General features: G+C 40.1%; 1 protein-coding gene across 1 annotated transcript; it reads right to left on the bottom strand.

Annotated features, from left to right (window-relative positions):
• Window positions 1-963: 963 nt before the first annotated feature.
• uba2 (ubiquitin-like modifier activating enzyme 2) lies at window positions 964-12,657 on the bottom strand. Its single transcript, XM_034085384.2, has 17 exons — window positions 12,401-12,657; window positions 11,516-11,599; window positions 11,302-11,372; window positions 11,147-11,211; window positions 10,944-11,044; window positions 10,456-10,577; window positions 10,220-10,287; window positions 9,965-10,086; window positions 8,177-8,276; window positions 7,290-7,438; window positions 7,052-7,145; window positions 6,770-6,882; window positions 5,981-6,136; window positions 4,707-4,803; window positions 3,988-4,093; window positions 3,716-3,858; window positions 964-2,102 (listed from the first exon to the last, which is right to left on the bottom strand). Exons 1-17 carry the CDS (start codon window positions 12,539-12,541, stop codon window positions 1,879-1,881), a joined length of 1,956 nt encoding a protein of 651 aa, XP_033941275.1. The 5' UTR covers window positions 12,542-12,657; the 3' UTR covers window positions 964-1,878.
• Window positions 12,658-14,467: the final 1,810 nt, after the last annotated feature.

Here is a 14,467-nt window from a genome sequence, read left to right as displayed (position 1 = left end):
TACAGACTGGTGGGGTAGTTTATAATATTATGTGTAATATTTAATACAATCATAATTAGATTTTCTGATAAAGTAATTACATTTTTACATTTGTTATGTATCGTTGAATGAAGAGCAAGTAAAGTCATGTTTTGAAAAGGTTATTTTGAAAAGAAAAGCCTGAGAATATTTTCTGCGTTGGTCCATGAAACGTATTTATGTTTACCATTTTTAGTTTTGTTTCCATTGTGAATTTCTCTTCTGTATTTCATCTAAGTAAACAATTTATCATCAAGCTTGTTTATCGTAGTGTGTATTGTGTGGAGGGATGTAGTGTTGCATAAAGGTTACTCTTCTCAAGAATGTGACCACATGACTGTCAGACTTGAATCCCTGAAACTAGCAAATAGATCAGAACAAGAAACAGACTCGTGATATTAGTGTTTACTTCAGATCTTTCTCTGAACCTTCACATAGTCACGATAAACAAGTGCTTATGGCATAGAAAACTTTCCCTCTACGGTTTATAATATTAGGATGGATATGTAGTATAGTAAAAACATGCCAAATGATTGGGATTTCTTTACTAAAGGGGCTCTATTCTGCTCTTGTTCATATCTGTATTCTACTGTGACATGTCTCCATGCTTTAATGTTCTCATACTGCCTGTGCTGCAGCACCTCTTTTCACCCTCTGTCTGAAACCAGAGCCCAGTCTGCTCTGATTGGTTAGCTGTTGGGATTAGTCATCTGCCAAAATATGTCCCGCCTCTAAACTCATCACAATGTGTCAGAGCGCTAGCCAATAGAAACAAGAGTGTTACTTAGTGATGTCATTATATTATGAAAGTAAATAAAAGGAGTCCAATCGAGCAATTCAGGCTTTACAGACCATTTACATGCACACTACAGGAACGGGAAAAACACAAACAACATAATAGGGCCCTTTAAATTGAAAGTGAGTCAAATAAACAAGACTACATGCTGCATTTTGTTGAGTTTATTGTTGGTCCAGTGGCATTAGCCTTTCAAAAACAAGTCAGATCACAATGAAATATGAAATGATGGACACTGAAACAGGAGATGGACTGGAGAAGACCGCAGGAGCTCAACTGCTGTGCATTGTGCGAGAGGTTCTCATGTTACTTCAGTGAAGGAATCCTCTATAGTATGAAAGCAACCACTGCTTCAGGTCAAACCACTTCTTTCTTAATGCTTCTTTGCTTAAAAAGAACCAAAACATGCTAATAAAAATTGACTGTAACGTGTTAACATTAAACTACTACTAGCCTGTATCATTAGCCTTCAGGATACCCCTAAACTATTTTTTTGTCACTTTTATTTCCCTTTTCTAAAAGCTGGACGCCTCATTGTTGCATACTTTTGGGAATTGCATCCAAAACATCTTACCTCTAGAAAAGAGGTAGCAGACCAACAACCCCCCTGAACATCATGGCCCTTTTCCATCTGTACCTCACCTACAGTAGCACAAGCTGCAGAACCCTGGGTCTCACCGTCCCTTTACAACCAATCGTTACAATCCAAGAAAACGTTTTGGGTTTTTGTTACCTGACCACAAAAACACCCTGACTGAAAAATACAGTACGTTTATAAAAAAATACCCAAAAAAAATGTATTTTATAGGGACCAGTGAATAATATGGATAACAAAAGTTTACCGTTTTTTCAAAACATTTAAAAATGTAAAGTCTATTTACAGCATCATGTCAGAACGGCTGGAGTATGAAAGCACAAACACAGAGTTGGGGGGGTGGAGGTGTCGAAAGATGAAGCAGGGCAGTAAATTGTTCGTCATAAAAGAGGTGTTTTATTCAAACCTGTCAGTCTCGAGTCAAAACGGTAAGCGTTCAAAGAGTTCTCAGTTCTTCAGGCAGGAGGGGTTAGTCCAGAGCGATGATGTCATCGTCATCATCATCGGTAGGGGCAGCAGCTGCACCCGACTGGTCCCTTCGTAAACGTTTGCTGGAGGACTCTCCGGTTTCTGCATCTGAGTGCCTCCTTTTGGTGGCGCTGGATGGTGCTGCTGCTGCTGCCGCCGAGCTGGACGACGCCCCTTCCTCGTCAGATTCAACGACCATGATGTCATCATCGTCGTCTGCCGGAGCTGAAAGGTGGAGGACAACAGTGTTTACAGATGGTGAAGAAACAACTACTATTTGTTTCCACCAACACCAGAATGCTCAAAACAAACAACTAATTGCTATAGAGTGGTGCAGTGTCGAGTCCTAAAACCCAGAAGTGAGTTAGCATTTTACCACTTCCGGTTCTCTCGTCTCAGAGTCAACGTTTTTTTTAACATGTTTTTGGAAAATAACTGGTGACTTTTGAAGAGTTAACGTGTCTGAAAAACGATGGTTACCAAGTGGCTGAATAGGACTACAGAAGTTGTGGAGGACGTTTTACGTCATTACACCGAACACGTAAACACTCCTCTAAGTTTGTTTTTCCTGTTCTGCTTGAAAGCAAGTCCCTGCCTCCTGCAAAGTGTTCAAACAAACACTTCAACTTGAACAATTTTGAATCTGTATGTTTGAATATCGATCTTAAGTTGGCGTGACGTTGAAGTTGCCTTGCTGTACCCTGCTGTAGTTCGTTTATAGCATAACGTTAGCATTTTGCTTCAGGCGATTAGATTTATGATTCGGAAATGATAAAAGTAGACATGTGGAAATTATCCGGCTGAACAAAACGTGCATTTATAAAACAGGTTTGTTTTCCACAGACCTTATTTCCAGCTATTTTCCAAAATCCTTTGGAGAAATCCCGTTGCTTTTTGTCGAGGGAACCCGAGCGCAGCTTACTTCCGGGTAAATACGTCATCCCTGCACCACTCTATTGAGGTCTTCATAAAGTAAGTTTTGTAGATCCACAGCAATTATTTTGTGTTGTTGTAGATCAGCTAAAGACGACTTAAGACTCGAGAAGAGGCCATGCATCACGCCAAGCTTAAATCATCCTATGACCGAGCCTCAGTACAGGCAGTGTCAAACTGCAGTCCTCCACCTGCAAACCTGTACCACCTTCTGGCAAGGAAGGTTATTTTAGCGAGTCTATGAGTTGTTTGGTCTATAAAAACAAAACCAAAGAATATGCAGATAGGTTTTTTGCAAAACCCAAGATAACAAGCTCAAATGGCTATATTTCTGTCACAGAGATGTAAAAAAAGAAAACATTTACATTTAAACTACTGGAATCAGATACTTAAAACTAATCAATGTATATTTTCAAGTAAAAAAAAAGGCAGCTCCCCTAATCTGAATGGGACCAGTCTGTGTATGCATTGAGGGTGATGGCACAGAGGAACAAATACATTAACCAAGGCCACCTTGAAACTAGCATAACTTCTTTCTTGAATGCAATGGAAGGTGTTGGCCAACCAAATTGGAGAGAGAGCAAATTCCTAGTTGATTAGTTTGTAACATGAAAGCTTTACTTTACTGTTTACCTTGCCATTGTTACAGTAAAAGAGAACAAAATCAGCATAACTTTCTAGAGTTGTCAATTGCTATTACAAAGCACTTGCAGTGCATTGGTTTTTGATAGGACTTTAGATTCACAGATATGATTCTTATATCTGCACATAAAATAAAGGCCTGGACACACACTCACTGGGAAAAAAATGAAATATAGCTTATACATTCCTGCTCAGTGAATTTAACAAAGACACTTAATACCATATTAAACTAGAAATAAATGAAGTGTTCGTCTCATGCTGACCTTTAGAAGAGGTGGATGGCTGGGCAGAGTCCTTGTTGCCGTTAGTGACGCTGTTAACCTCTTCCTTGTTTGGCTGAGGGGGCGGAGCTTTGTCCGGGGCTTCACCTACGACTTCAAACTCCACATCCCGCTCCAGTTCCTCACTGCCAAAGAAGACAGACTTTATTAGTTATTCTGTTAAGTCACCATTCAAAGCAAATCATGCAAATGTAACACATTTGACTGTTCACAATGCATTTCATTCATCACAGCACATTCACAGAGGGACATACGTGTGCAGGACATTGACGAGGAGTGTGTAGTCTTGGAGGAAGTCATCGATTTGGAGGCGGCTGCCATTGCGGATCCCGAAATCGGCGAGAAATTTGTGGTTGTTGGCTGTGGAGGACAGACAGGAATGGTGTTACACCCACACCTAAAAACATGTATTTGTAGTTCTTGACATGTAGGCATAATCCATTCTGTCATACAGGAATACCAAATCATTTAAAGGAAATCAAACCCAAATCATTTAAAGGAAATCAAACCCAAATCATTTAAAGGAAATCAAACCCAAATCATTTAAAGGAAATCAAACCCAAATACATTTCCAGTTTTTCATCAACTGAATTTGATGTGAGTTCTTGTTACATTTATAAACAATCCACAACTCTCAAAAAAATAAAAGTTGTTATTGTTTCATTACTCTGAACAACATTCTCTCCGATGAGCATCTCACTCATTCCGTCAGTGCCAGGCTACAGGATGAAATCCAGAACTGCTCTTTTTATTTTATACATTTGAAATGACAAACTCTTCTTAAACCGCGCATGTAGACACAGTTGTGTAATCACACATTAACAGAGATGCTAAATGTTTTTATTTGTTATTTCCTCCCCCTTTTTGGACAGAATGTGATTATTTATTAACAAACGCAGCCAGACCGCCCTCTGTTGTGGAGATGAAGAATTGCTGCATGTGATGCATTGCGTTGTTCCCGCTTCCTCCTTACCGTCTGTCTCTCCTTCCTCTGAGGAGATGAGGATGGTCCCTTTCCCGTCCTCTATCTGAACATCTGGAGCCACCATGCCGAACCTCTCCTTTAGGATCTGATTAAAGCAAACAAAATCCAGTCAACCACAAGTAGGGCAATAATAAAACATGTACAGCAGATACATTACACCATCTAGGCCAGGGGGGTCAAACTCAATTTCATCACGGGCCACATTAGCATTATGGCTGCACTCAAAGGGCTGGTTGTAACTTTAAGACTATATGAAAATACATATAAATATTTAATATATATATATATATATAAAAAATAATGTATTATATGAAATGTTTGCCTCTGCATTGGATTACTATCAGATAGGGTAATAACTACATAATTAACTACGTCTGAAAGAAGAAGTCTGGGGCAAATAATTGCAAGTCTCTTCAGTGCGCATGTCACAATATGATTTAAAAAGAAAAGCCAAATTCTGGGAAAAAAAGGAAAATTCTAAGAAAAAAAGTCTAATTTGAGATGCATTGTGGGACATGTAGTTTATTGGCAACGTGCTTCTGTAAATCGGCATGTAACCGTATAATAAACATATTATATTCTTTGCAAGCTCTTTTGGGGCCACAGAAAATGAACTCACGGGCTGGATTTGGCCCCCAGGCCTTGAGTTTGACACCCCTGATCTAGGCAATTGTTACAATTCAACAACAATAATTCTCATTCGATAAACACAATGTACTGTAGATTATATTCTCAATGATTCTCCAAGCTGTAAGACTGTTCTCCTGAGCTCACCACTCGCATATGTCTATAATACACTGTTTATCTATACATTCCAAATATCTACATCTACTTTATATATTGTCATCAGTATTTATTCTAATGTACAGCATTTCATTTTACATTCCATGTTATCTATAGCTATGTTTTATGTACATACAGAAGCTCATTTATTCTTCCAAAATGGTATGACCAGATTTTATTGCACATTTTTTGTTTCTTATTTTGATGTGTATTTTGTGTGTTGGCAGGGCTTGGTACTTTTTGAGAGATGCCCCATATTTGGGTCTTCCATCATCCAAGAGCACAGTAAGAACATCTTGTGTAGTGTGGGAGCTATGACCTGAAGAAATGTTCCGTTTGAACTGAAGCGGTGGAAAGTTGTAATACTTTTAATAAACAAAGAGTTGGCATAATTTAGAACTCAGTTGTGTTCAAGATCTTTGTGGATAAATGACAAAAGCACCCCTTCGTGTTGGTGTAAAACAGGTTCATCGTATTACCCGGTCCTGCAGACAGAGGACGGTGGCTTTGTGGACGTTCAGTTTGACCGTGACTTCGGGTTTGCTGGCGCAGACGTAGCAGTTGGCACAGGGCGGATCCAGGATGCATGGGACCAGCAGCTTCTTCCTGAGGCTGGGACACTTATTCAGGAAGATCTGGACACGAGGGAAACAAAGAGCAATGTGAAAGGTGGAACAACACAGAGCTCGTAGTAGGGTTTGGAGATTGGAGGAATATATTGCTGGAGTCTTTTTTGGCAGTTTGTCATTCTATGCGATTATTTAATGATCTGCCTACGAAAAAAAGCAAGAACTAAAAGGAAAATCTTAATTTACGTCTGCCTATGGAAGACTACTCCGCCACAGACTGCTTCAGCAAGGGAACGCATTAGCAGAAAGAGGCCAACAATGGCAGAGACATTGGGGAGGAAAAACACGGATTCATCAATAACACTAACCAGCCGATTCAAGTTGATTACGTTTTATTATAAGGTAAGTGTTAATCTATCAATGTATGCAAGGCTGCCAAGTGTGTCCAATATAAATAAAGAATATAGCTGTTAACAAAGCACTGCGTGTACAGTTTATTTATCAGTGAACAAAATGCTACTGCACTTTAACCACTGTCTTTTTAGTGACAAGCCGCTCCTTCCGGTCTCGCTCAGGTTTTCTTTCTTAGTTCTAAACCGTTTAACCATTAGCATAGTGTAGTTAGATAAACATGTTTTAACCACAGGTGACTATCTTAGGCTGTGACATTTGACTGGACTAACCAGTTCTGGTACTCACCGTGCGACAGGACTCCAGTTCACCAGACAGGATCTTCAAGCTCTCCAGCACAATGAGTCCAGCGATGATAGCGTTGGTTGTAGCGATAGCTGGGATGATGTTCCCTGCCATGGCTGAAATAAACGGAGACAACACTTTGAAGTAGGGGCATCTGAATGTGCACTACAACTATAGAATGCAATTAAGATATGTAAAGCCAATTAAGAACATTTTCATTATTAAATCAAACTAGGTCATTTCTACATTAATGATTTGATTCCAGATGTGAGACAATAAACGTACACTTCACGTCGAAGCGACTCTTCGTGTTCATGCTGAAGATGTGCATACGAAGGTTGGCTGCTGCTGTAACAAAGTCCATGGCTGGGGCGTCATCCTGAGAACAAGAGGAGGCAGTGAAAGCTCATGTATGGCTGTGTATTGAGACGTGAAGCTGATATCATATCGACCTATATAGACGGGTGTATGTTACTCTATGGTTTCTCAAATCACTTTTCATTAGTCTGTGTTTGTGCGTTACCTTGTCCCACACTAGCTCGGCTCCTTCTCCTTTCTCCTGCAGCATTGTGCGGAGGGTCTCCACACTGTGCTGGAACATCTTACAAAGACCCCAAACACTCAGAATCTGCTGGTCCTTCAAACCTGAGCCCACAGACTCGTCCTTAGGACCTGCCGGGACACACCAACAAGTTGGATGAACATAGGAATGTTAACAAATTAACGCCAGAGACAGACCTCTGATGTTGTTGGAGGTGTGCTTGTCAAACACAGAACTCATATTTTCCCTCTAAAATGATTATACTAGCAATTACAATATCAGTACAAACTGATTGCAATGACTTCTTTTTGCCAGCCCTATCTGAAAGTACAAACAGAAACACAGACGTAAAGCCCATTTTAAGCATGAAGTCACCAACTTAACACAGCTGTCTAGTTGCAAAGTTAACATCATTTGTGAAATGCTTCAGAAGATCTCCTTTTCTGCAGCATGTGGTACCGTTTTTATAAAAGCTTTTTTCTCTGCACATACATTTAAGAACAGATCTGGTTCCATGAAAATTCTTCTGCTCGCCCTAAAGCTAAACTACAGTTTGCATCCCAGATACATGCTCACTGTTTTCCTGACAGACAAGTTGTTGTTTTTCAAGTTGTTAACATGTTTGGCTTTTGTAACGCACAACACTCACACCTATAGCTGCTATGCCATTCCACGTTTCTTATTTTGATTGTGATCATTTGGGATTTTGGTTTATTGCTTAACATGCAACAGTCACTGCCATTGTTGGGAGAACAGAGGTTCTCAACAAGGTGGAATGAGCAAGCAGCAAACAAGCCTCTAACTTTAACGAACTCATTTAACAGGTAGTTGTCAAGTTGCCTCTGACATTGATATGTAAAAAAACGCACCACTGTTCCTCAGCTGGTGCCAGTCCAAAGGTGTAGGGGCTTTCCTCTTCTTCCACAGCTTGTCCATGGTCAGCAGGTACCTGATGTCGTCTTTGAAAAGCTGGGGAGCAAATCAGAACAAAGCTTGTTACGGTATTAACCACCTGTTTTGCAGAAATGCTGTATGTAAATATTAACAATAAATCGGCAGGAGACAACTTTTAATCCACCGCTCGAGAATCTTACTAAGTTTACCATCACACGTGGGGCCAAATTAACCCAGTCTTTGTTCATTTGTAAACAGGGTTCTTACACCTTTTCTAAAGTCAAATTCAAGCACTTTTCAAGGTGCATTTTCAAGCATCTTACAGCGGTTGTAAATTACATATTTATATTATACACATACTTATACTCTAATGATTATTTCCCTACCTCACATTAAATCAGATGTTCTTTATGCAACCAAGGACTGTTGACCTCTGGGTGAGTGCTGCTTCCTACCTTCACTGGGCTAACAATGGCTAATCCCAAACTCTACTGCTTTTTCCTTGTGTTATTCACCTCCACTACTATCATGTGTGATTATGAGGTCTCTACACAAGATGATTACGTTACATTCCACTGTCAATGTGCGCACAAAACAAACTAGGCATTGTGACTCACTGCTAGCTCTTGGCCGTGCTGATTGTATTACTACTGATGATATCGGGTAATGTGCATGTTCATCCTGGACCTTCTATTGTATGTAGCCCTAGTTCTGACCTGTGCCCTGATGTCAATCTTTGTCACAATGATCTGAGTTTCCCTGACTTCCGCTTTAGGTTTTCTACATGTAAATGCTAGAAGCATAGCAACAGCCGGTGTTTCTTGTGAGTGTTTCCCCGGTACACAAACACAATACACACAAACACTCGCGACCTTCCCCCAGACCAGTAATACAAACGAAAATGTGTCTTCGGGTCAATGTGACTGATTTCGATAGAGCAAGTCACATTTGGTTTAGGCACGAAACATACCACCAGTAGAAATACATTGCTTTCAAAATCGCTCTGAGTCGAATCAATAGATTATATTTCATGACTAGAACACGAAATGCCGTGAGACTGAGTTGAATTACAACAGTGAGTGCTTCGTCCTCTGAACACCACAGGATGGCGACTGTAACGCACACAACATAGGGACGCTCCTCTCATTGTCCCCTGCAATTATTATTATCCCTCATGGAGTTCGCTATTCAGCTCGCTAACGTTAGCTTAAACAAACGTAACATGCAACGTTAGCCTAATCCAAAATGCTCTTCTACGGCGTACCTTTCATGTGGCTCGTCAGCGCAGACTCTCGCATCGTTATGTTGCACACTTTGCAGGAGGCTACTCGTGGGCTTGACCCTCGTCTTAGCCATGGCTTGTATTTGTCTTCTGCTAGCCAACGCTCGTTGAAGCTGCAACCTCCTGGCACGCAGTCACCTGTCACTCTCATCAGAATGCCCAGGTCACACGTAACACAAACACTTGCCGGTCACGCGCATAGCGCGGGAAGGCCGCAGCGGAGCTGTTTTATGTAAAAGTGAAGCAATTAAGCGCGCTCCGACTTCTTTATTTTCATCTAAAAAGCGAAGTAAAGCATTTACAATGTCAAGCACTTTATCCCAAATTCAAGCACTTTTCAAACCTTGAAAACACCTCATAAAATGTCAAGCATTTTCAAGGATTTCCAGCACCTGTACGAACCCTGTGTAAAGTTAAAGATATATTTTGCGTGTCCAATAAACTTTTTCAGGGGCTGCAATTTAAATGTTTTGACTGGTACTTTGTGGAAGAGTTTAACGGAGTCGTATCCTGTGGAGCGGGCCCATTCCTTGGTGGAGACTCGCTTGATGTCCCCGTCCTTTTCTGAGGCTGTGGCGCGAGCTGCTGTGTCTTCAGGATTCCCTGTTTGCAGAACACATACACACACATATGTTAAAGTAGGCTAGGTGTGTATTTCCTGCTGTATCACTATCCATTCTGTTAAAATAACTCATTAGATATTGGGAAAAAAATGCATTGCCAAGCTCTCACTCACATGCAGCCTCTGGGTCCGCTGTGTCGGGTGACACCTCTTGATCTGCGTCCTCTTCACCAAAAAGCTGACTATAGTGGCAATAAACAAACAGAGAGAAATGACAATAAGAATAAAGCATACTGGTCTATATTGTTAAGAGCTAGTCTAGTTAGGTTTTATAGTGCAATGCATCTATGTCGGAAACAAAGTCAACTTTAATGATGTTTGTTCTTAGTTAGAATGAGATTGAGTGTTACTTGAAGAGGTACTTGGCCCAGACAATGCAGTGAATGGGTTCAGACGGCGTGTTTCTGATGGTGCATCCTGGGAAGGTTTTCTGGGTGGGTTTAGGTTGGCACTCGTAGCACTCAGTCAATCCCTGAGGCAGCGGAAAGGAATAAAAGAAGGAAAAAGTGCAACACAGACATAGTGAGAGGCAGTATAGTTGGTGGTCATCACATTTTAATGGATAGATTTTAGCGATTGAATTTACATTTTATAAATAATATAGCAGTGTTAATGTGAGAAGATTATCCCGCCGAACAAAAAATGTAAGTATCATAAACATGATTTTTCTGACAGAACAAATTTTCCGCACAATTCTAAAATCCAATGGAAAACCCCCTTGCTTTTTGTCAAGTAAGCAATTGCTATGCTACTTTCTGGGTCTACCTACAAAAATACATCATCACTGCACCACTCTGTTGATGTCATTACAAGTAAAATAATGAAGTACATGTTCTACCTTCTTGATGACTGTGACTTGTCCAAGGTATCCGGCTGTGCCACTCTCTATCAGAGGGATGTCTGCTGCCAAACACATCCTGTTCACATGGTTACGAGCCGCTATGGAGACAGAAAGTGTTTTATTTTCCTCATTATTTGAATGTGTTGGCAGTTAGGAGGAACACACTATGTGTGGGAGGTGAGGTCACATGAGAACAGTACCTCTGTTATCCAGAGCATTCATCACCAGGATGAACTGTCTGAAGAACTCCGTGTTGTAGTCAGGGCTGTTGAAAAAAAAAAAAAAACACCATCCGTTTCCAAACTCTTTAATTAAGTTTACAAATTAAATAGAACAAGAAACAAAAGGAACTCACTTCATGATGCTGTCATGGTAGGCAGTGATATTTGCAGTGGGACAAAACGTCAATGCACTCTCCTTGGCCACCTGCAAAACAACACAAACCAACTGAGCAAGAGAAACAGCACACCAAAAATGTTTCAGACTACGGTGTGGTGTTACAGAAAGAATGCATTCCAGCATTGTTTTTTATAACGAGCAGCGACAGAGGTTAATTGAGGATCTCATACCTGTGCTTTAGACTTGCCGACATGCTTCTTCTGGAAGAGGAACTGTCGGTTCAGGTTGCTGACATCAATTGTGTCCAAGTCAATCTGCAAAAATCAATATGGTCGTGATGTCATGTGACATATCAGAATCAGGCAGCTACAATGTACCTGTCAAAGCATTGGATGTAGCAATTTGTTTTGATTTTATTTTGGACAGAAATATGTCTGTGCAGATAGACAAACAGGAACAGTTCCACTAATAAGGGCCTCTAAACTTCTTAACATTCAAGAATAGGGGCTGCACAATTAATTGTATTGAAATGGTGGTGTTTTCTGAAATGCTGTAGTGTTTCCTGAAATGCTGTAGTGTCTTGCACTTCAGGGCCACCGTACATTTCTGCTCATTTTCTGAGAAAATTAATAATGGTGAGAATGTATTAATCAATATTAATATTCAGTGTACCGGCACCTCCCAACGACACATAATCTTCAAATGTTTCTAAACACTTCTCTCTGATCCAGTGGGTCAGAAATACGCAACACATTATTGAAAAAAATAAGAATAAAATGACCTGACGTATATAAACAAAGGGGCGTCCAAATTACAGTGCATCTTGACATAAGTTTACTAGCTAATTTAGCACTGTTAATGGCGCCAAATGCTTCAGTTGAAAATGCTCCACCGGTGTCCATATTTATACAAATGAATGCACGAGCATGGACACCTAACTGTTCACTGGGGTACAGAGGGGTATCAAGAAACCACCACGAATGTATGCGTTACTTCTTGGAATGTCATGACCCGGCAATTAGCCTCAGCCCGAAAACCCCAAGGCGCTGTATGGGTAGCACAAAGACCTAGCTAGCTAGCTAGCTAACATACACACAAACACAAGTGAGACGGACCACTTCGATGTTCTTGAATCCGGTGAGGACGAGGTTCTTCAGGAGCTCGCAGCCGATACCTCCCGCTCCCACCACCAGCACCTTGCAGGTGGAGAGGGAGTCGGCAAGTTCTTTTCGGAGGGGACCCACCAGTTGGACCATGTTGAACGGCTAGAGACAGAATCCGAACTTGCAGCACAGAGGGGCTAGCAGCTAGCTTCTTCTTCTACAGAACCGGAGTCCCGCCTACTTCCGGGTCTTCTTCTGTGGTGTTCAAAGCTCCCTCTTCTGGACGGTTCGCAACGAAACGTAGAGTGCGTTTGTTTGGTGTTGAGATGTAGGTATTATAAATAAGCACATCCGGAGTTTTCCTATCAGTAACCAACGTAAATGCAATGGGCATAATTTGTACTATTTGTTTCTGTATACTACATTGTTGCCGCAACAATTTGAATAGACTATTTTACATGCTGGTATTAAATAATTTCACACAAATTAAATGGAGACAATAAAAACTTCACATAAAGGCACGTTGGATAATAAAATAACTTTAATTTAGTAAAAATAATAACATAAATAAAAGACAGCAAAAACTGAATTAAATTAAACATCCATGATGATATTATGGCTGCACCCTTCCAACATTTGCTCTAGGGGTCATCATATAATTTCAGGTAATAAGCTCTGAGGAGAGACTTTGCATCTTTCTTTTTTATCTGTCTTCTAATCAACTAAGGGTGGCCAAGTCTCAGGAAATATCTCAGAATTAAATATGAAATATATATCAGAATCCATACCTTGGATTTGCAAAAACACCAGAAAAATCAGCTTGAGAGAATAACAGAAGGAATGTCCATTTTTTGGGGGGCTAGTTTTATTTAGTAAGGAAAAGAGTACAACTAGATCCTTTGCCATGGTCACTTAGTCAATACGTGTTTTAATCAATAACTATTTGACATCACTTGTGCACATGTAACACCAGAGTGTATTTATTCATACGATCTACTATTAAAACAATTGTATACACTATTTTATGCAATAAGAATCTATGTGTTTGAAATAGGCCCATTCATTTGGGAAGACATCCCCTCACATTATTATGTTTACGATGGATAGAAAGGTGTATGAGGCAATGATAATACGCCCTAAAGTTACTGACAGTGTCCAAACATGTCCAATAAGGCATGTTTACTCTGGGTCACTAGAGTTCATGTGCACTTATAGCTGCAAGTGAACAGAGTCTATTATGGTCAGGATGTTGATATCTCAGTTTTTACTCTAAAACATATTTTTATGGGACTACCATGAAATCTACCATGAAAACCTTATGACATTATGTGATTCCCTGATTATGAGTTCACCGGCTGGGGTATTCTGTATCCATGGTAAAAACCAAAGTCTGATGACGTTTTAATATTCTGCCTTACTTTGCCATCTTAGTGTAGTTTAAAACTTGAATTGGGGGGTTTAAAAATCAAAATGCCACTGAACAAAAAAGTAAACCTGTGTAAATAACGAGTACCTTCAGTACATACATATAGGCAGTTTAAATGTTACACAGGCTTTTATGGTGGCTTTAAAGTATTTTCTAATTTATGGTTTTAATCTGTAGGCCATTGAAACACCCTACGTTTTTTGCTTAATTCTGTCTCTGTAAAACAAAATGGTTAATTGTGAAACACAATTTAAAAGGTCACAAGTGTTTTTCAATGTTATAATGATGTTGTTGTACCTTATACCACATTGAACAAAAATATAAACGCAACACTTTTGTTTTTGCTCCCATTTTTCATGAAGATCTAAAACATTTTCTATATACACAAAATAACCATTTCTCTCAAATATTGTTCACAAATCTGACCACCATTTGCCTCACGCAGTGGCGCAACACTAACATGTCAGTCGGTGACATGTTAGGTAACCCTAACAGGCCACAATCAACAACCTGATCAACTCTATGCAAAGGTGATGTGTTGCAATGCGTGAGGCAAATGGTGGTCACACCAGATACTGACTGGTTTTCGGGCCCCCCCAATAAAGCAAAACTGCACGTTTCAGAGTGGCCTTTTATTGTGGCCAGCCTAAGTA

The sequence above is a fragment of the Pseudochaenichthys georgianus genome, chromosome 6 (genome assembly GCF_902827115.2).
Source record: "Pseudochaenichthys georgianus chromosome 6, fPseGeo1.2, whole genome shotgun sequence".
NCBI lineage: Eukaryota > Metazoa > Chordata > Actinopteri > Perciformes > Channichthyidae > Pseudochaenichthys > Pseudochaenichthys georgianus.
Note: the sequence above shows the minus strand (reverse complement) of the source record. Positions and strands in the feature narration are given on the sequence as shown.